At 36.2% G+C, this 23,163-nt stretch overlaps 1 protein-coding gene across 4 annotated transcripts in view; it reads left to right on the plus strand.

Moving 5' to 3' along the window:
- NME7 (NME/NM23 family member 7) overlaps positions 1-23,163 on the plus strand; it is a 272,370-nt gene that overhangs the window by 122,303 nt on the left and 126,904 nt on the right. For all 4 annotated transcript variants that reach the window (XM_021089439.1, XM_021089441.1, XM_021089440.1 and 1 more), the window contains one exon: positions 7,559-7,660. In XM_021089439.1, the coding sequence (XP_020945098.1) occupies positions 7,559-7,660 (102 nt within the window). The remainder of the gene's footprint in view (positions 1-7,558; positions 7,661-23,163) is intronic.

The following is a 23,163-nucleotide window of genomic DNA, read 5'->3' on the forward strand; positions in this document are numbered from 1 at the left end:
GCCAATTGGCCATCTATATGTCTTCTTTGGAAAAAAAACGTTTATTCAGTTCTGCCCACTTTTTAAATTGGGGTTTCTTTTTGATATTGTGTCGTATGAGCTTTTTATTTATTTTTGGATATTAACCCCTTATCAGACATATTATATGCAAACATTTCCTCCCATTCAGTAGGTTGTCTTTTCAATTTGTCAATGGTTTCCTTTGCTGTATAAAAGCTTTTAAGTTTAATAGGTCTCATTTGTTTATTTTTGTTTATATTTCTTTTGCCTTAGGAGAGAGAGATCCAAAAAAATATTGCTATGGTTTATGTTAGGATTCTACCTATATTTTCTTCTAGGAATGTTTTGGTTTCAAGTCTTACATTTGGGTCTTTAATCCATTGTGAGTACTTTTTTTTGTATATGGTATGAGGAAATAGTTTAATTTCATTCTTTTACATATAGCTATTCAATTTTACCAGCACTCCCTATTGAGACTGTCTTTTCTCCATTGTGTATTCTGGCCTCCTGTGTTGTAGATTGACCGACCATAGTGTGTAGGTTTATTCTGGGCTCACTATTCTGGTCCCAAAATCTATGTGTCTATTTTTGTGCCAGTACCATGCATTTCTGACTACTGTAGCTTCATAGTATAATATGAAATCAGAGAACATGGTATCTCCAGCTTTCTTCTTTTTTTCTCAAGATTGCTTTGGCAATTCTGGGTCCTTTGTGGTTCCATATAAATTTTAGGATTATATGTTCTAGTTCTGTGAAAAGTGTCATTGATATTTTGATAAAGATTGCATTAAATCTGCAGATTGCTTTTCAGGATATCTTTCTATTTCTATATGCCGTCTTCAAGTCTCTTCATCAGTATTTTATAGTTTTCATAGTATAGGTCTTTCATTTCTAAGAAAAGGATAGCCACTCTCCCTACTTGTATTTAACCTAGTATTGGAAGTCTTAGTCACAGCAGTCAGACAAGAAAAAGAAATAAAAGACATCCAAATTGGAAGGGAAGAAGCAAAACTGTCACTGTATGAAGATGACTTTAGGGTAGAAAACCCCAAGGTCTCCACTAAAAAATTATTAAAATTAACAAAAGAATTCTGTAAAGTAGCAGGATATAAGATTAATATATAGAAATTTGTTGCTTTCTTATACATTAATAATGAACTATCAGAAAGAGAAAGAAAAAATCCCCACTTAAAATTGAATCAAAAATAATAAAATACCTAGGAATAAACTTAACCAAGGAAGTGAATGATGTATACTCTGAAAAGTCTTGATTTTTCATTCATTTTGGAAAATATTTTCCAAATATTTTCTTGTTTACAGAATTCAAGGTAGACAGATTTTGTTGTTACTGTTTTTATCTTTGTCTTTGTTCTGCTGTTAGTTTTTTTTTTTCTTTTTTTTTTTTTTTGGCTGTTTCTTTTTCTTTTCTTTTTTCTTTTTTTTAATTGAATTATAGTTGATTTACAATGTCATGTTAGTTTCAGGTGTACAGCACTGCAATGCAGATATATATATATTTTTTCTCTTTCTCAGATTCTTTTCCCTTATAGATTATTAGAAATTATTCCCTGTGATGTACAGTAGATTTTTCTTGGTTATCTCTTTTTTTATGTAGTAGTATGTATCTGTGAATTCAAAATTCCTATTTTATCCATCCCCCACCCCTCTTTCCCCTTTGGTAAACATAAGTTTGTTTTTTTATGCCTGTGAATCTCTTTCTGTTATGGAAATAAGTTCATTTGCATCTTTTTTTTTTAGATTTTACATGCAAGGGATATCATATATTTTGTCTTTATATGGCTTACTTCATTTAGTATGATAGTCTGCGTGCATCATGTTGCTGCAAATGGCATTATTTCATTCTTATTTATGGGTAAGTAATATTGCATTGTGTGTGTGTATATATATGTATCACATTTTCTTTATCCACTCATCTGATGATGGACATTTAGTTTGCTTCCATGTCTTGGCTGTTGTGAATAGTGCTGCTGTGAACACTGAGGTGCATGTATCTCTTTGAATTATGGTTTTCTCTGGATATATGCCCAGGAGTGGGAATGCAGGACTATATGGTAGCTCTATTTTTAGTTTTTTTTTTTTTCAAGGAACCTCCATACTGTTCATCCTAGGGGCTGTACCAATTTAAATTCCCCACCAACTTTGTAGGAGGGTTCCCTTTTCTTCACATCCTTCCTAGCATTTATTATTTGTTGACTTTTTGATGATGGCCATTCTGACTGGAGTGAGGTGACACCTCCTTGCAGTTTTGATTTGCATTTATCTAATAGTTAGTGATGTTGAACATATTTTCATGTGTTTTTTAGCCATCTGTCTTTGTTTTGTTGTTGTTGTTGTTGATATTGAGCTGCATGAGTTGTATTTTGGAGTTTAATCCCTTGTTGGTCACTTTGTTTACATATATTTTCTTCTGTTCTGTGGATTGTCTTTTCAATTTGTTTATGGTTTGCTTTGCTGTGCAAAAGCTTTTAAGTTTAGTTCCCATTTATTTGTTTTTGTTTTTATTTCCATTACTCAAGGAGATGGATCCAGAAAGACATCTCTATGATTTTATGTCAAAGAGTTTGGCTATTTTTTCCTCTAGAAGTTTAGAGATTCCAGTCTTACATTTAGGTTTTTAATCCATTTTGGGTTTGTTTTTGTGTATGGTGTTAGCTAATTTCTAATTTCATTCTTTTACATATAGAAGTTCAGTTTTCCCAGCACCAATTATTGAAGAGACTGTCTTTTCTCCATTGTATATTCTTGCCACTTTGTTGTAGATTAATTGACCATAGATGCTTGGATTTATTTCTGAGCTTTCGACCCTGTTCTGTTGATCTATATTTCTGTCTTTGTGTCAGTATCATACTGTTTTGATGACTATAGCTTTGTAGTATAGTTGAAAGTCAGGGAACCTGATTCCTCCAGCTTTGTTTTTCTTTCTCAAGATTGCTTTGGCTATTTGTAGTTTTTTGTATTTCTATACAAATTAAAGAAAATTTTGTTTTACTTCTATGAAAAATGCCATTGGTAATTTCATAGGGATTGCATTGAATCTGTATACCTTGGGTGGTATAATCATTTTGACAGCATTGATCTTTCCAATCCAAGAACATGGTATATTTTTCCTTGTGTTATCTTTGATTTCTTTCATCACCAACTTAAAATTTTCAGAGTACAGTTCTTTTGCCTCCTTAGGAAAGTTTATTCCTAAGTATTTTACTCTTTTTGATGTGATGGTAAATGGGATTGTTTCCTTAATTTCTTCTCCTGACCCTTTTTGTTGTTAGTGTATAGAAATGCAGCTGATTTCTGTTTTAATTTTGTATGTTGAAATTTTTCCAAATTAGATGATGAGCTTTAGTAATGTTCTGGTAGCATCTTTAGGATTTCTACATATAGTATCACATTATCTGCAAACAGTGACAGTTTTACTTCTTTTCTAGTTTGGATCCTTTTATTTCTTTTTCATCTCTTGATTCCTGTGGCTAGGACTTCCAAAACAATGTTGAATAAAAGTAGTGAGAGTGGACACCCTTGTCTTGTTCCTGATCTTAGAGGAACAAGATCTTTCAGCTTTTTACTGTTGGCTGTGATGTTAGTTATGAGTTTTTCATATATGGCCTTTATTATGTTGAGGTGGGTTCTTTTCTTTGTCTACTTTCTGGAGTGTTATTATCATAGATGTCGAATTTTATCAAAAGCTTCTTCTGCATTGAGATAATTATATGTTTTTAATTCTTTGATTTGTTGATGTGGTCTGTCATACTGATTGATTTGTGGAAGTGAAAAATCCTTGCATCCCTGGGATACATCCCACTTGATCATGCTGTATGATCCTTGAATGTATTGTTGGATTTGGTTTGCTAGTATTTTGTTGAGGATTTTTGAGTCTGTGTTCATCAGTATTATTGGCCTATAATTTTCTTTTTTATTGGTATCTTTGTCTGGTTTTGGTACCAGGGTAGTGGTGGCCCCATGGAATGAGTTTGGAAATATTCCTTTACCTGCAGTTTTTTGGAAGATGTTCAGAAGAATGGGTGTTAACTCTTCTCTAATTGTTTGATAGAATTTGCTGTGAAGCCATCTGGTCCTGGACTTTTTTTGGAGGGGTGTTTTTAAATCATAGATTCATTTTCAGTCCTTCATCTGTTCATATTTTCTGTTTCTTCTGGATTCAATATTGGGAGATTATACCTTTGTAAGAATTTGTCCATTTCTTCTAAGTTGTCCATTTCATTGGCATATAGTTGCCTGTAGTAGTATCTTATGGGCCTTTGTATTTCTTTGGTTTTTATTATAACTTTTCCGTTTGCATTTCCCATTTTTATGACTTGGGCCCTCTTCCCCCCCTCCCTTTTTTTTTTCTTGATGAGTCTGGCTAAAGGTTTATCAATTCTGTTCATTTTTCTTTTAGTTTTGTTGATCTTTTCTGTTGTTTTCTTTGTCTATTTCATTTATTTTTGCTCTGATCTTTGATTTCTTTCCTTCTACTTATTTTGGGTTTTGTTTGCTCTCCTTTCTCTAGTTGTTTTAGGTGTAAAGTTAGCTTGTTTATTTGAGATTTTTTTATTTCCCGAGTTAAGAGAGATAAGATCGTATTGCTATAAACTTCTCTCTTAGAAATTCTTTTGCTGCATCCCATATGTTTTACATAGTTATATTTTCATTTTCATTTGTCTCTAGGTATTCTGATTTCCTCTTTGATTTCTTTAGTGATCCATTGGTTGTTTAGTAGTATATTGTTTAGCCTCCACATATTGGTGTTTTTGCAGTTTTCTTCTTATAGTTGATTTCTACTCTCATATTGTGATCAGAAAAGATTCTTGATACGATTTTAATTTTCTCGATTTACGAAGGCTTTCTGTGTGGTCCAGCATATGATCTACCCTGGTGAATGTTCCATGTGGAGTTGTTTTCTACTGCTTTTAAATGGAACGCTCTGTAAATATTAAGTCCACTGTGATTCCTTATTGATTTTTCTCTCTGGATGATCTGTCTATTGGTGTAAGTGGGGTGTTACAGTCCCCCACTATTATTGAGGAACTCTCCTTTTATGTCTCTATGTCTGTAAACATTTGCCTTATATATTGAGGTGCACCTCTAATGGGTGCATACATATTTACATGGTTATATCTTCTTTTTGGATAATACTTTGATTATTTAGGTGGTATCTTTATCTTTTGATTTTCATTTGCATTAAATACCTTTTTTCATTCTTTGTCAGTCTGTATGTGTCTCTCGATCTGCAATGTGTCTCTTGTAGACAGCACATACATGAGTCTTGTTTTTGTATCCATTCAACCAGTCTGTGTATTTTGGTTGGAGAATTTAATCTGTTTACATTTAAGGTAATTATTAATATGTATGTTCTTATTTCCACTTTGTTAATTGTTTTGAATTTATTTTTGCACGCTTTTCTTCTCCCTCTCCTCTTTTGTTCTCTTGTGATTTGATGACTGTCTTTAGTGTTGTATTTAGATTCCTTTTTCTTTTTCACGTGCGTATCTGTTATAGGTTTTTCAATTATAGTTACCGTGAGGTTTAGATATAGCAATATATACATGTTTGTTTAAAGTTGCTGATCTCTTAATTTCAAATGCATTTCAAATATCCTGCACTTGTATTCTCCTCCTCTCATGGTTATTGTTTTATATCATTTTTGCAAAAAGATAATTTCCTACCTTAATGTATGTTTGTAGTTTTTCTTGTTTATAGCCAGTTTGATTATGGTATGCCCTATTGTATTTTTCTTTGCATTTATCCTCCTTGGATTTTGTCAAATCCGTGGGTTTATGGGTTTCACCAAATTTGAAAACTTTTTAGCAATTCTTGAAATATATATTTTTTTATCACTCTTCTTTTGGGGCTCCAGTTACACAGCTGGACATTGTCCCATAATTCATATATTTTTAATTTGGTCTTCTTTCTCTCCATGCTTGCTTTATAGCAGATTCTCTTGCAAGTCTTCAGATTTACTGCTTTTCTACAAGAGCTTATCCTATTCATCCCCTCTAATGTGTTTTTAGATCCAGATGTCATTTTCATCCCTAGGAGATCTATTTGGGCCTTCTTAATATCTCTCCTTTTCTGTGCATCATGTCTATGTTTCCTTATGTAATTTGAGCATATAAAACCTATTTATAGTGTCTGTTTCAAAATTCTTATGTAATTACATTCATCATTTCTGTCATTACTGGGTTGTGTCTGCTTATTGAGTTGCTCTTGGGGATAGCTCATATTTTCCTATTTCTTGGCATGCCTTGTAATTTTTATTATATGCTAGATGTTGTGAAACTCACAGCGTTACATGGTATTTTTTTTTATTCCTTTGAAGAATGTTTGACTTTGTTCTGGCACTCAATCAAGTTACATGGGATTAATTTGACCCTTTCACAACTTGCTTATAAGCTTTGATAGGATGGGTACAGAGCATTACTGTGAATTGTTTCATTTACTGCTTTTGGTAGTTCTTTTTCTCAGCCTTGGGTAGTGTCTTCTACACCTACACAGACTCTTAGTCAGAGACTCAAGTGAACTTCTCTGCAGATCCCTGTACCTTACTCTCCTGTGGCTCTCCCAACTTGTCTAGTATCCTACCCTGCAAATGCTAGCCTCATTGGCCTCCATAGTCTTTGTCTGTTCTTCTCATTGAGACTGTGGGGCTCAGTCGTGTTTCCTCCACCTGTCCTACTCTGGAAGCCTTCAGACAGTAAGATGGGGCAGTGATACAGCTTACCCCATTTGTTTTCTTCATCTCAGGGGTCATAGTTCTGTGCTATCATTCAGTGTCTGAAAACACTTAAAATATATATTGTTTCAGGAGTTCCCGTCGTGGCACAGTGGTTAACGAATCCGACTAGGAACCATGAGGTTGCGGGTTCGGTCCCTGCCGTTGCTCAGTGGGTTAACGATCCGGCGTTGCCATGAGCTGTGGTGTAGGTTGCAGATGTGGCTCGGATCCCATGCTGCTGTGGCTCTGGCATAGGCTGGTGGCTACAGCTCTGATTGGACCCCTAGCCTGGGAACCTCCATATGCCGCGGGAGCGGCCCAAGAAATAGCAAAAAGACAAAAAAAAAAAAAAAAAGAAAATATATATTGTCTCATATATATTGTTTCTAGATGTGAGAGAATAAATCTGGTCCCTGTTATTCCTCATTGCTGGAACTCATTATGATTTTGATAAGTTTCTTTGGGAGAAACACTTTGCAATTCATGCCTGTAGAACTGTTCATTTGACATTACTCTGTTCAAGGGGAGAGGGCCTTTTAAAAGGAAGATGTACTAGAAGATAATTTCAAATAGTGAATGTGGCAAATGGTAGAGCATTAAATTAAAAGTGGTTGTAGTAGGAATGGAGATAAAGGAACATATCTAAAATAACTTTTTGCAGGAAAAGTGGACAAAAAGTGAAAATTGCTTGGCATATAGGGTACAGGTAGAGAAGTCAAAGATAATTTTAACATTTTGAGTGTAGTGGAATAGTGGTGCAATTAAAAGAGGAGGATTAAAATATTGCATTCTACTAATTTGTCAATATTATTTTATATATTGCAGGAAATGGTGACAGAAATGTATTCTGGCCCTTGTGTAGCCATGGAGATTCAACAGACTAATCCTACAATGACATTTCGAGAATTCTGTGGACCTGCTGATCCTGTAAGTCATTTAAAATATTAAGCAAGTTGATTTTATCCATTAACTAAATATCTCAACAGGTTTTTGATAATTTTAGTTTGTTCTTTAATAGAAATAATACAAGGTGAATATAATAGGTACAGATTTTTACTCAAAATAGCATTTAACATCATTTATTTCTTAATATAGTATTCCCCAAAACTGAATTTTTATTAGCCTAGTGACAAATAGAATGACAGAAACATTTACTGTGGCATTTTATTTTTTTCTTCTTGTTAAATTGTGTAGGTAAGTAAATTTATTAAGATATATGATAGAAATTATTTGAAGTATTAATTATCCTTTGATATAGGGAGGCCATAAATAAAGCTCTCAATGTGAAGAATATTGATAGAGTGGCTTCATATCATATATGTAAATAAATATGAGAAGTGGAGCTTATGTGAAAAGTAATATTCTGTAGTATGGCTTTTAGTTTGCTTCAGGTTTTCACATGGACATTTTGTGGTGAGGGGAACGGAGAGGGAGATGGGGTTGAAAATCCAAAGTAACATTTGAATACGTATGCAAAGGCTGCATGCAAATATTATAAGCTGGGTAGAACTATAGGCAGTATTGCTGATTTTAAATGCTAGTTTAAATATAGTTTAAATGTAGTCTCTTTTATTTCACTAGCACTTGTAAACTTTATTGATGAAGAACAGCCAAATCAATTTAATCTAATTCAGACAGCATTTATTGAGTTTCCTTAAATTTAAGATAATAAATTAGAAACACCTATTAAGGAATTAACTTGTATGAAAGTGCTGCTAGTGTAAGCCCTGTAGAGAACAGTACACCTGTTTTAAATGATTGAAAAGTGCACATGTAAAGAACGTTCCAAACACAGAGCAACATACTAGTAAGGAGTAAAATATTGTTAGTTTAGGTAAAATGCAGATGTTGAAATGTTGCTTATTAAAGGAGCAATTAATATGACTTGAAGGTGATTAAGGAATCTTTGTTAGAGGAAGAGAGATATAAATATGGATTTTAAAGACATATCAAGGCACAATGAGAATAGGGAAAGTTCTAAAATATGTACAAAGGTAACAATGAAGGAATTTGAAATTTACTACTGTGTACAGCAAGAATATTTACTTGGATTTAATGGGAAGTGCATACTTGGAAACACCAGGAAATATGTTTTCTTAGAGGAAATAAGGTGAGGAATACTGGTAGAGATAAGCATAGGATATATAGCTTTAAAAGCCAGGATTAAAATTGTGGATTCTGTATAATTAGAATACTATATAATAGGAATTCCTTGTATGTAATTTGAGTATAGTAAGTTATTCGTTTGGTGCAGTTAGAGCAAACTAAATTGTAAGGGATAAAAGGCAAAGGCTCTGGAAAGGAACAGACCTTCTGATATCAGCAGAAAAAGACTCGGCAGGACCTACTGTATATCTTTTCTGGGAGAAAGAAGTAAAGTAATATGTAAAATAATACTACATTGTAAAAGAATGATTATTGAAATGTGATTTTGATTTAGAGAACATTAAGAGAAAGTGGTGGTAATGTTAAGTGTTTATTTAAAATTCATCATAAGATATTAGGAAGGAATACTTTTTGGGTAGATGAATAAATGGAACTCAATTTTTGCCCTTTAAAATGTTTGATTTTTGTTTGATGGCCAGGGTGGGTTTTTTTGTTCATTTGTTCCTAAAGGTAATTAAATTTGTGGGTGATCACCTGACCAAACAGAGGCGAATTAAAGAGAAAAACGAAGAAAAAAAGGAATGTATTTAAATTCTTTCATTCATTTAATAAATATTTATTGAACCTGTATTGATATTTGTAACTACTAAGATAGAAACTTTAAAGAGCTTATAGTCTGCGAGTGAGCACAGATATATAAGTGGTTAGTTTGCATGTTTTGTGGCAAGTGCTTTGTTAGATGTTTGTGTTATAGCACATAGCTTTGGGGATGAATGATGGAGTTAGGAGAGACTTTTTGAAGAACATGACATCTGAAGTGAATTGTGAGGCATGAGTAGAACTTAGGTAAGTGAAGAGGGTGGGAAGTAATATGATTAAAGTTATGAATGGATAAAACAGCATCGCTTTTGGGCTGCAGCAAGCTATTACTGTAGCTAAAGCTAAAGGACAGGGCAAAGAATGGCAAATGAGGTCATTGGGGAGGAGTTGGGAAGTAAACAGATGAGTAATCATAGAAGGAAGCGTCTTGGCAATAAAAAGTTGCTATTCCCCTTTCTTTCTAGATATTCAGTGAGCATTTATGGAGTAAATAGTGTGTACAAGGTTCACTGCCTGGTCCCCTGGCTGGGCCATAATAAAAATGACTAGAACAGGGTACCTTTTCTTAAGGAGCTCATAATCTCTTTCAGGGTCCTAAGTCTTGCATCATTAAGCATGGTTGGAATTACTCTACTATAATATTTCATTTTAGTTGTTTATGAGCCCTTTATTGAAGCATACAAAGTTGTACCACATCGATTTTAAAATTTGATAATAATTTAACATATAAAACGTTAATAGTGGCTGTCTTTGAGTGAAGGATTATGATATTAAATTCTATTTGCCTATAGTTCAGAAAATTTCTTTAAAGTATTTATATTACTTTTATAATACAAAAATATTTTAAAATTTATTATAAAACCTGAAAGTGAATAAACTTTTAAATGAAGAGTTGGGGCCGATTTGAAACTGAGTTCTCCCTTGATCCTCAGAATCCTGAATTATAAACTATTTCTAAGTTTAGTTATAAGATTTCAAACAGGACTGAATGCTTTTGATGGGTATTTTCAAATCAGAAGAAATACCATTTGTAGTTACAGTCAAGCTTTAAGGACAATAATAATGTCTCTTTTGGTTTGGTCTCAGACTTTAGTTCATTTTATTCTTCCCCTCTATTTCTCCCTTTTCTCTCACCTTGCTGGTAAACTGATATAGAATGCTTACTACATACCATTCACTCTACTAGTTGCTACCAGGTTTATTGTAATGATCAAACAGATACAGTTCTTATCTCTGAGGAACTTATGGTCCAGCTCTAGGAGATAGAATTGATAATTAAATAGCAATCTCACTTTAAACTGCCACATGTGCCAATGTATATCTATGCATTGTATTATATTAAAATAATTCAAATTTTTTCTTCACTGCTTAGTCATTCCCATATAAAATAAGAGCCCATGTTACAATACATGTCAATATAATTAGTACTTGGAAGAATGCCAGGTACTAATAGCCATACAATTAATATCTGATGAATTAATGAATAGACCGGCTAATTTTTATGCCTACTTAACAACTGGTGCCAATTCATTGTTGAGATGTATTTTATCTACCAAAGTGGGTCCTTTTTTTCTTTATTATTTTCTAAGATGTAAAACTACTTTCTAAGTTGATTCAAAAGAAGTTTCGGCCTAACAGTGATCATCAGACCATTTTGTAACTATACAGTTGACCCTCGAAAAATTAGTGGAGGGGCACCAATCTTCCAACTAGTCAAAAATTCTGTATAATTATAGTCAACTCTCCAAATCCATGTTCTGAATCTGCAGATTCAACCAACTGCAAGTTGTGTAGTCGAAAAAAAATCTGCATATTAGTCCACCTGAACACTTCAAAACTTTGTTGTCCAAAGGTCAACCATCCATATTGTGTATTGACATTATTTTCATCATTGATAACTGCTATTGGCAGGGATTCTGTCTCTTTACGGGCTTATAGCTGGAAGGAAACACTCATGTATATGAACAGAATTTCTTCCAGTCTCTTCAAAGCGGTCTCCAAAAAGAAGGGGAGACACAAGACAATTCCTTGTGGAGAGGGATATTTATTTATTTATATTTATATTTATTTACAACATAAAAATAAGAAAGTAAGTTTTTATAAATTTAATATATAGACTGATAAAAATACATGTAATCTATTAAAAACATATTTCAATATATTTGATAAGAGTGTTTAAAAAATGTTGGTCACTACTGCATAGAATGGTAAATTTATCACAAGTTTCTTTACAATTAGGGGAGTATTCATTCACCACACAATACCTGCATAAAATATATTCACTTAGGCAGAAAACCTTTTTAAAACCTCTGGAAGAGGTTTTCATTGCATCTGCTGAAGAATTTCACTGTTAAATTGCTTGGCAGTTTTCCTGCTAAGCCATTAGGAAACTGAAATAGTTGCCAAAGAAGTGGTAAATTGTCTGGAAAAACTGCAGAACATGTTTGTTCTTGGACTGGTGACAAGCCAAAATAATTAAACATAAGTATGTATTATTTAATGAAAAATGTGTTTGTAAAATATTTTATATGAAGGATCTCTTTTAAGAGAATCAGAATTTTTTTTGTCAAGTGAATATCTAAACTCATCTGCTTTCATAATTTGAAAAGCTTTACCCCATCACCAGATTGAACTGAGTCATTTTCATACACAAAATATTAAAGTGGCTCTTAACATCCTTTTTTATTTTTTGGGGGGGGCTGTACCCGCAGCATATGGAGGTTCCCAGGCTAGGGTTCCAATCGAAGCTACAGCTGCCGACCTACACCACAACCACAGCAATGCTGGATCTGAGCCAAATCTATGACCTACACCACAGCTCATGGTAATGCCGGATGCTTAACCCACTGAGTGAGGCCAGGGATCCAACCCTGTGGTTCCTAGTTGGATTCATTTCTGCTGTGCCACAATAGGAACTCCTGGCTCTTCACATCTTAATGAAGTTTTGCATTCATTTGATTTTTCAGAGGTATATTTTTCCTGTTATCTAGTAGCTTTTATTGATTTCAGGATTAAAGTAGAAGTATCATAATATTTCCAAAGGTAGTTCTTTTTTCATTAATGTGCAGGAAGTTGTTGGAAGAGAAATGCTTGGAAGTTGTTGCTTTTGTCATCTATTGACTTTCTGGTCACCTTTCTTTATTCACTGACAACTTGGAAACCCTGATCATAGTCCTTATTTTTAATCCCAATTCTTACCATAATATCCATGTGAAAGCTTTACTCAATGCCTGGCCTCAGAGTTCAACCTGTTGTCAGTTATTTCTCAGTTTTCTCCCATAGACAGACTCAATGCTTTTTTAAAATATTGCAATATAGTTTACTTACATATTATATTAGTTTCAGAGTATTACATAGTGATAGGATGTTTTCATACATTATGAAATTATCATGATGATAAGTTTAGTAACCCTCTGTCCCCATAGAAAGTAATAACATTTTTGACCATATTCCTTATGCTTATATATATTCTTTATGTATCGCTATGATTTATTTATTGCATAATTAGAGATTTGTACCTATCAATCCTCTTCACCTATTTAAGCAATCTTCACCCCTCTTGGCAATCACTGGTTTGCTCTGTTTGTATCTGTTCATCTATTTCTATTTTTTTTTTTTATTTTCCCACTGTACAGCAAGGGGGACAGGTTATCCTTACATGTATACATTACAATTACAGTTTTTTCCCCCACCCTTTCTTCTGTTGCAACATGAGTATCTAGACATAGTTCTCAATGCTATTCAGCAGGATCTCCTTGTAAATCTATTCTAAGTTGTGTCTGATAAGCCGAAGCTCCCGCTCCCTCCCACTCCCTCCCACTCCCATCAGGCAGCCACAAGTCTCTTCTCCAAGTCCATGATTTTCTTTTCTGTGGAGATGTTCATTTGTGCTGGATATTAGATTCCAGTTATAAGTGATATCATATGGTATTTGTCTTTGTCTTTTCTGGCTCATTTCACTCAGGATGAGAGTCTCTACTTCCAACCATGTTGCTGCAAATGGCATTATGTCATTCTTTTTTATGGCTGAGTAGTATTCCATTGTGTATATATACCACCTCTTCTGAATCCAATCATCTGTCGATGGACATTTGGGTTGTTTCCATGTCTTGGCTATTGTGAATAGTGCTGCAATGAACATGCGGGTGCACGTGTCTCTTTTAAGTAGAGTTTTGTCCGGATAGATGCCCAAGAGTGGGATTGCGGGGTCATATGGAAGTTCTATGTATAGATTTCTAAGGTATCTCCAAACTGTTCTCCATAGTGGCTGTACCAGTTGACATTCCCACCAGCAGTGCAGGAGGGTTCCCTTTTCTCCACAGCCCCTCCAGCACTTGTTATTTGTGGATTTATTAATGATGGCCATTCTGACTGGTGTGAGGTGATGTCTCATGGTAGTTTTGATTTGCATTTCTCTTATAACCAGTGATGTTGAGCATTGTTTCATGTGTTTGTTGGCCATCTGTATATCTTCTTTGGAGAAATGTCTATTCAGGTCTTTTGCCCATTTTTCCATTGATTGATTGGCTTTTTTGCTGTTGGGTTGTATGAGTTGTTTATATATTCTAGAGATTAAGCCCTTGTCTGTTGCATCATTTGAAACTATTTTCTCCCATTCTGTAAGTTGTCTTTTTGGTGTCTTTTTGGTTTCCTTTGCTGTGCAAAAGCTTTTCAGTTTGATGAGGTCCCATGGGTTTATTTTTGCTCTAATTTCTATTACTTTGGGAGACTGACCTGAGAAAATATTCATGATGTTGATGTCAGAGAGTGTTTTGCCTATGTTTTCTTCTAGGAGTTTGATGGTGTCCTGTTGTATATTTAAGTCTTTCAGCCATTTGGAGTTTCTTTTTGTGCATGGTGTGAGGGTGTGTTCTAGTTTCATTGCTTTGCATGCAGCTGTCCAGGTTTCCCAGCAATGCTTGCTGAATAGACTTTCTTTTTCCCATTTGATGTTCTTGCCTCCCTTGTCAAAGATTAATTGACCATAGGTATCAGGGTTTATTTCTGGGTTCTCTATTCTGTTCCATTGGTCTGTCTGTCTGTTTTGATACCAGTACCGCACTGTTTTGATGACTGTGGCTTTGTAGTGTTTCTTGAAGTCTGGGAGAGTTATGCCTCCTGCTTGGTTTTTGTTTCTCAGGATTGCTTTGGCGATTCTGGGTCTTTTGTGGTTCCATATAAATGTTTGGATTGTTTGTTCTAGTACTGTGAAAAATGTCATGGGTAATTTGATAGGGATTGCATTGAATCTGTAGATTGCTTTGGGTAGTATGGCCATTTTTATAATATTGATTTTCCCAATCCAGGAACATGGAATATCTTTCCATTTCTTTACATCTTCTTTGATTTCTTTGATTAAAGTTTTATAGTTCTCGGCATATAGGTCCTTTACCTCCTTGGTCAGGTGTATTCCGAGGTATTTGATTTTGTGAGGTACAATTTTAAAAGGTATTGTATTTTTGTATTCCTTTTCTAATATTTTATTGCTGGTATACAGAAATGCAACTGACTTCTGAATGTTAATCTTATATCCTGCTACTTTGCTGAATTTATGAATCAGTTCAAGTAGTTTTGGGGTTGAGTCCTTAGGGTTTTCTATGTATAGTATCGTGTCATCTGCATACAGTGATAGTTTGATCTCTTCTCTTCCTATATGGATGCCTTTTATTTCTTTTGTTTGTCTAATTGCTGTGGCTAGGACTTCCAAAACTATGTTGAAGAGCAGTGGTGAGAGTGGGCATCCCTGTCTTGTTCCAGATTTGAGTGAGAAGGCTTTCAGTTTTTCCCCATTGAGGATTATATTTGCTGTGGGTTTATCATAAATGGCTTTGATTATATTCAGGAATGTTCCCTCTATACCCACTTTGGCGAGGGTCTTGATCATGAATGGATGTTGGACTTTGTCAAATGCTTTTTCTGTGTCTATTGAGATGATCATATGATTTTTGACTTTTTTTTTTTGTTAATGTGGTGTATGATGCTGATTGATTTGCATATGTTGAACCATCCTTGTGAACCTGGGATGAACCCAACCTGGTCATGGTGTATAATTTTTTTGGTATGTTGTTGGATTCGGTTGGCTAAGATTTTGTTGAGAATTTTTGCATCTATATTCATCAATGATATTGGCCGATAGTTTTCTTTTTTGGTGGTATCTCTGTCTGGTTTTGGAATGAGGGTGATGGTGGCATCATAGAATGTCTTTGGGAGTATTCCTTCTTCTTCAACCTTTTGAAAGAGTTTAAGGAGGATGGGCACCTTATATGTTTGATAATATTCCCCTGTGAAGCCATCTGGTCCTGGACTTTTATTTGTAGGGAGTGATTTTATGACCTTTTCAATTTCATTTCTAGTGATCGGTCTGTTCAGTTGGTCTGTTTCTACTTGATTCAGTTTTGGCAGGCTGCAAGATTCTAGAAAATTGTCCATTTCCTCCAGATTGTCAAACTTGTTGCCATATAGTTGTTCATAGTATTCTCTTATGGTTTTTTGTATTTCTGCTGTATCCATTGTGATTTCTCCTTTTTTCATTTATAATTTTGGTTATTTGGGTTCTTTCTCTCCTCTTCTTAGTGAATCTGGCCAGGGGTTTGTCAATTTTGTTTACCTTTTCAAAGAACCAGCTCTTGGTTTTATTAATTTTCTCTATTGTTTTTTGAGTCTCTATTTTATTGATTTCTTCTTTGATCTTTATAATTTCCTTCCTTCTGCTGACTTTAGGACTTCTTTGTTCTTCTTTTTCTAATTCATTTATGTGGAGGGTTAAGTTGTCAATTTGGGATCTTTCTTCTTTTTTGAGAAAGGCCTGTGTTGCTATAAATTTCCCTCTGAGCACTGCTTTCGCAGCATCCCATAGATTTTGAGAGGTTGTGTCTTCATTATTATTTGTTTCAAGGTAGTTTTTAATTTCCTTCTTGATGTCCTCATTGACCCATTGGTTTTTTAGTAGCATGTGGTTTAGTCTCCATGTAGTAGGTTTTTTCTCTTTCCTTTTCCCATGGTTGGTTTCTAATTTCATGGCATTGTGGTCAGAGAAGATACTTGAGATAATTTCTATGCTGCTAAATTTATTGAGGTTAGCTTTGTGTCCCAATATGTGGTCGATTCTTGAGAATGTTCCATGAGCATTTGAGAAGAATGTGTATTCTGCTTTTTTTGGATGTAGTGTCCTGAAGATATCAATTAAGTCTAACTTTTCTATTGTTTCCTTTAGGATCTCTGTTGCTTTATTGGTTTTCTGTCTAGAGGATGTGTCCATTGATGTAAGGGGGGTATTAAGGTCTCCTACTATGATTGTATTCTCATCAATATCTCCCTTTATGTCTGTTAATATTTGTTGTATGTATCTGGGTGTTCCTATATTTGGGGCATATATGTTGATGATAGTAACATCCTCTCCTTGGATGGATCCCTTAATCATTAAATAGTGTCCTTCTTTGTCTTTCTTTATGTCTTTTGTTTTAAAGTCTATTTTGTCTGATATGAGCATTGCGACTCCTGCTTTTCTGTCATGTCTATTGGCGTGAAATATTTTTCCCCACCCTTTCACTTTCAATCTATATGTATCTTTTGTCCTAAGGTGAGTTTCTTGTAGGCAGCATATGGAAGGTTTTTGCCTTTTTATCCACTCAGCCACTCTGTGTCTTTTGATTGGGGCATTCAGTCCATTGACATTTAAGGTGATAATTGATAGATGATTATTTATTGCCATTTGAACCTCGTGTTCCAGTTGATTCTATGGTTCTCCATTCTTCCTTTCTTTTTTTTTTTTTTTTTGGTTGGATGGTCTCCTGTTATTATCTGCTTGAGTGTATTTTTTTTTCATTTTTTGCAAATGCAATATTTGGTTTTGGCTTGTGGTTGCCCTGTTTTTTAAGTATGCTAACCCCTTCCCATAAATGTGTGTTTTAGCGTGATGGTCCTGTAAGTTCAAACACTTCATTACTACATTAAAATTAAGAAGAGAAACATACAAACAAACAAAAAGGGTTATTTACTTCCTAACATCCCTTGCCCACATTTTATGGTTTTGATGACTCTTTTTTATTTTTTTCTTTTTAATTTTATTTTGTTTGAAGCATGTTCATGATTAAATCTGTATGCTGGCTTATTTGAGTGACTGCTCTCTGATTGTGGTTTCCTCAGTCCTAGTTCTTCCTCTTCTTCTTTTTTTTTTTTCTTTTTTCTTCCCTTTCCTTCCTTTCTTTTTGGTTTAGAGAAGCCCTTTCAATATTTCCTTTAACCTGGGTTTTGTGTTGCTGTATTTTTGTTTGTTGGGAAAAAGTTTTATTTCCCCTTCTATTTTAAATGATAGTCTTGCTGGATAGCGTATTCTAGGTTGCATATTTTTTTCTTTTAGCAATTTAAATATCTCTTGCCATTCCCTCCTGGCCTGTAGTGTTTCTGTAGAGAAATCAGCTGATATTCTTATGGGGGTTCCCTTGTAGGTAACATTCTGTTTTTCTCTTGCTGCCTTTGGGATCCTCTCTTTATCACTAACTTTTGCCATTTTTATTATGATGTGTCTTGGTGTGGGTCTGTTTGGGTTCAGTTTGTTTGGGGCCCTCTGTGCTTCTTGTATCTTGAATCCAGTATCCTTTAGATTTGCGAAGTTTCTATCGATAATTTCTTCAAATATATTTTCCATCCCCTTATCTTTCTCTACTCCTTCTGGAATTCCTATTATGCGTAGATAGGCCCGCTTTATATTATCCCATAGGTCTCTTATATTGCTTTCCAGTTTTTTGATTCGGTTTTCTGTCTGTTGACCGGATTGAGAGATTTCCATTATTCTATCTTCCATATCACTGATTCGTTCTTCTGCATTATTCATTCTGGTTTTTACTGCCCTTAGTTCAATTTGCATCTCTGCAAATGAATGTTCTAGTTTTTCTTGGCTCCTCCTTATATTTTCTAGTTCCTTTCTGAGGGTATCTGCATTACTGTTCATATCTTCTCTTAATTCCTTCAGTATTTTCACTATTTCTCTTTTGAACTCCAGGTCTGTCAGACTGCAGAGATCAGTTTCATTGTTGACTGTTTTAGGTGAGTTCTCCTGTTGGTTTGACTGGGGGTGGTTTCTCAGCTTCTTCATCTTGCTTGTTGTTTTCTTTCTCCTGAGGGAGTTGTACTCTCCGTTATCGGGCAGTGTTTGCCTTGTCACTGCCGTGGAATATTTCCTGAGGGCTGGCGTTGTTGGTCAATCTTTTTTGAGGCAGTGTGGCTTTTCTGGAGTGTTGATGTGGCTAACAGTGTTTCTTTGAAGCAAAGGAGGACTTCCTGAGGGCAAACAGGACTGGGAGGTCCACACCACGATGGTAGCAGATTTCACTTGGTCATGCAGAGCTTGCTCTGGTGTTTTTAGGCTGTGGGGTTCTTGCAGGGGGTTGGCGGTGTTGGGCAGCTGTTCCTCAGGAGTGCAGCACCCCCTGGGGGCTGGAGCAGCTATCTGGGTCACTGAGAACCTAAGAGGCTCTTCCCTAGGGCAGCCCAACTCAGAAGGACGGCCTGAGAATGTAGGCGGATCTTTTCACATTCTGGCCAAGCTTGTTGCAGCTTTTCTGGGCTGCAGGGGCTCTTCCAGGGGGCTGGTGGTGTTGAGCAGCTATTCTGCGGGAGTGGGGCACCCCCTAGGGGCTTGGGCGGGTAGCAGGGCCACTGAAAACCCAAGAGAATCCTCCCCAGGGCAGCCCGACTCAGAAAGACCATCTGAGATCTTTTCCCGGCTCGGCTGAGCTTGTTGCAGCTTTTCTGGGCTGCAGGGGGTCCTGCCTGGAGCTGGCAGTCCTATGCAGCTCATCCACTAGGGCACCCCCTGGGGGCTTGGGCGGGTAGCAGGGCCGTTGGAAACTGAAGAGGCTCCTCCCCGGGGCAGCCCAACTCAGAAAAACCGTCCGAGAATTAGGCCGATCTATTCACAGCCTGGCTAAGCTTGTTCTAGCTTTTCTGGGCTGCAGGCCTTTTCTCGGGGGCTGGTGGTGTTTGGTGCTACTCTGCGGAAGTGTAGCCCCTCCAAAGGGCAGGCAGGCCTGTGCAGGGACAGCCCCTGCAGTGGTTGGCTTCAGGCAATTGTTGAGGCCAGCCCTCCTGGATGGCAGGCAGCCCCAGGTTTGGCGAGAGCGTAGGGGGTGGTGGGGGTGGGGGGAGAGGATGCACTGGGAAGCACAGCTTTCAGCTAGCTAGCGGGCCTATAAGCTTGCTGTGGCGTGGGGGGTATTCTATGGGGACCCACCCCTTCTTCTCTTCCCTCCCCAGCATGGGCGCAGACCAGGCTCTTCTCCCAGGTTCCCTCTGATGTGGTTTTCCACTTCCCCGCCCCTAGAGTATTGCTCCCTTCCTCTGCGACAGCTTTGTTTTCTAGTCTCCCAGGCAGTCTCTGCCCCGTCAAATGATTTCTAGACCTCCCAAGCAGTTTCTGCTCCGTCCCACCCCCCGAGCCCAGGGACTAACCTCTGGAGCCTAGGTCTTGGTGCCCAGCACCCACCCAGGCATCCCCTGGCCCTTTCTCGGGGACTAACTTTCATAGGTGAGGTCTCGGTGCCCAGCCCCCACCCAGGCGGCTCAATTTTTGGTGACTGTGCCTGTAGTTCAGATGGTCCATTCCGTTCTTGATCGGCTTTTCCGTACTCCAACTTACTGCTACACTCTTCTCTGCATCTGGAGATTGCTCCGGTTCATTTGATCTTTCCCCCATGTAGGTGACTTTCCAGGGTGCGGGATCCCTTTCTCCTCCGCAGTTCCCTTTTGGGAGCGCCCGTCCCGCTCCGATTCACCTTCTCTCACTCTCCTCTTTTCTCCCATTCTGCCCAGTAATGTCACGAACTTCTTGCCGTTATTGGAGTTTAGGTTCTTCTGCCAGCGATTGGTTGCTGTTCTGTGCGAGTCATTTATTCTATAGATGTGCTTTTTTTGTTGTGTTTGTGGGAGAGGGCGAGCATGTCCCCCTACTCCTCCGCCATCTTGTCCTCTCAATCTCTATTTCTATTTTTTTTATTTGTTCCATTTGTTTGTTAGATACCATATATAAGTGAGATCTAATGGTATTTTTCTTTCTCTGCCTGACTTAACTCACTAGCATGATATTCTCTTTATTTATTCATTTTATTGTAAATTGCAAGATTTCTTTTTATGGTTGAGTAATATTCCATTATGTTTTTATATACATATATGTGTATATAAAATCTCATATCTCTATCTATTCACCTATGAATGGACACTTAGGTTGCTTCCACGTCTAAGCTATTATAAATAATCCTGCTATGAACATTGAAGTATGTGTATGTTTTCAAATTAGTATTTTTTTTTTTTGGAGTGTGTGTATATCCAGAAGCAAAATTAGTAGACCGTATGGCAGTTATATTTTTATTCTTTGGAGGAATCACTACATTATTTCCATATTGATTGTAGCAGTTTACAATCCAACCAGTAGTACCCAGGTGTTCCCATTTCTCTACATCCTCACTAACATTTATTTGTTGTCTTTTAATAATAGCCTCTTTAGCAGGTGTGAGGTGATAACCTCATTGTAGTTTTGTGTTTCCCTGATGATTAATGATATTGGGCATCTTTTCATGTGTCTGTTGTCCATTTGTATGTCTTCTAAGAAAAGTGTATATTTAGGGCTTCTGCCCATTTTTTAAAATTGTAGTTAGTTGTTTGTTTTTTGGTTGTTGAGTTGTATGAGTTCTTTTTAGATATTAACCCCTTACTAGATACATCACTGCAAATATCTTTGCCTGTTTAATAGGCTGCCTTTTAATTTTGTTGATGGTTTCCTTTGCTGTGAAAAAGCTTTTTATTTTTAGTTTGGTGTAGTCCCACTTGTTTGTCTTTGCTTTTGCTGTTAGATTCCCCAAAAAACCATTGCCAAGACCAGTGGCAAGGAACTTATCACCTGTGTTTTCTTCTAGGAGTTTTTATGGATTAGGTCTTTAATTCATTTTGTGTATGGTGTAAGATAGTGTCCAGTTTCATTCTTTTGCATGTGGATGTCCACTTTTTCCAACACTATTTATTGAAGAAATAACTGTTTTTTCCCTGTTGTATATTCTTGGTTCCTTTGTCAAAAATTAATTGACCTTATATGAATGGATTTATTTCTGGGGTCTCTATTCTGCTCCATTGATCTGTGTGTCTGTTCTTATGCCCCTACCATGCTGTTTTGATTATTTATAGCTTAGTACTATAGTTTGAAATCAGGAAATATGGTGCCACCAGGTTTGTTCTTGTTTCTCAAAATTGCTTTGGCTATCTGGGGTCTTCTGTGTTTCCATACAAATTTTAAGATTGTTTTATTTCTATGAAAAGTGCTATTGGGATTTTGATAGGGATTGCATTGAATCTGTAGGTTGCTTTGGGTAGTATGAACATTTAAACAATATTTTTCTAACCTAAGATTATGGTATATATTTCCCTTTTTTGTCATTTTCAGTTTCTTTCATCAGTGTCTTATAGTTTTCTGAGTACAGGTATTTTACCTCCTTGGTTAGCTTCATTCCAAGGTATTATACTATTTTTGATGTGATTTTAAGTATGATTGTTTTCTTAATTTCTCTTTCTGGCAGTTCACTATTAGTGTATAGAAATTGAACAGGTTTCTGTATGTTTATTTTTTTTACTCCTGCAGCTTTACTAAATTCAGTTATTTATTTTACTAGGTTCTTTTTGGTTTTTAGGATTTTCTGTGTATAGTATCATGTTATCTGCAAATAGTGGTAGTTTTAATTCTTTCTTTCTAATTTATAGTTACTTTTATTTCTTGTCTGATTGCTGTGACCAGGATTTCCAGTACTCTCAGTTAAAGTAGTGAGAGTGGGCATCCATGTTTTGTTCATAATATTAGAAAAAAATGCTTTTAGCTTTTCACCATTGGATATGGTATTGGCTATAGGTTTATCACATGTGACATTTATTATATCTAGGTATGCATCCTCTATACCCACTTTGTTGAGTTTTCATTATAAAAGAATGTTGAATCTTGTCAGAAACTTTTTTGTATTTATTTAAATGTTTTATGATTTTTATTCGTCTGTTTATGTGATGGATCACATTGATTTGCATATTATTATTATTATTTTTTCGTCTTTTTGCTATTTCTTGGGCTGCTCCCATGGCATATGGAGGTTCCCAGGCTAGGGGTCGAATTGGAGCTGTAGCTGCCAGTCTACGCCAGAGCCACAGCAACGCGGGATCCGAGCCACGTCTGCAACCTACACCACAGCTCATGGCAATGCCAGATCCTTAACCCACTGAGCAAGGCCAGGGATCGAACCTGCAACCTCATGATTCCTAGTCAGATTCGTTAACCAATGAGCCACACCGGGAACTCCAATTTGCAGATTATTGAACCATTCTTGCACCCCTGGGATAAATTCCACTTGATCAATGTGTATGAGCCTTTTAATATATTGTTGAGTTTGGTTTACTAATATTTTGTTGTGGGATGAGTTTGGAATCATTCCTTCCTATCTTTCAGTTTTTTGGAAGAGTTTAAGAAGAACTGGTGTTAATTCTTCTTTAAATATTTGGTAGATTTCACCAAACATCTGGTCCTAGGATTTTCTTCATTGAAAGATTTTACTGAATCAGTCTCTTCCTCATTGTGGTCTATTTAGATTTCCTATTTCCTGGTAGGTTTTTTTGTTTGTTTGTTTGTTTTCTTTTTAGAGTCATACCCACGGCGTGTGGAGGTTGCCAGGCTAGGGGTCTAATCGGAGCTACAGCTG

This window comes from Sus scrofa, chromosome 4 (assembly GCF_000003025.6).
Source record: "Sus scrofa isolate TJ Tabasco breed Duroc chromosome 4, Sscrofa11.1, whole genome shotgun sequence".
NCBI classification, from domain to species: domain Eukaryota; kingdom Metazoa; phylum Chordata; class Mammalia; order Artiodactyla; family Suidae; genus Sus; species Sus scrofa.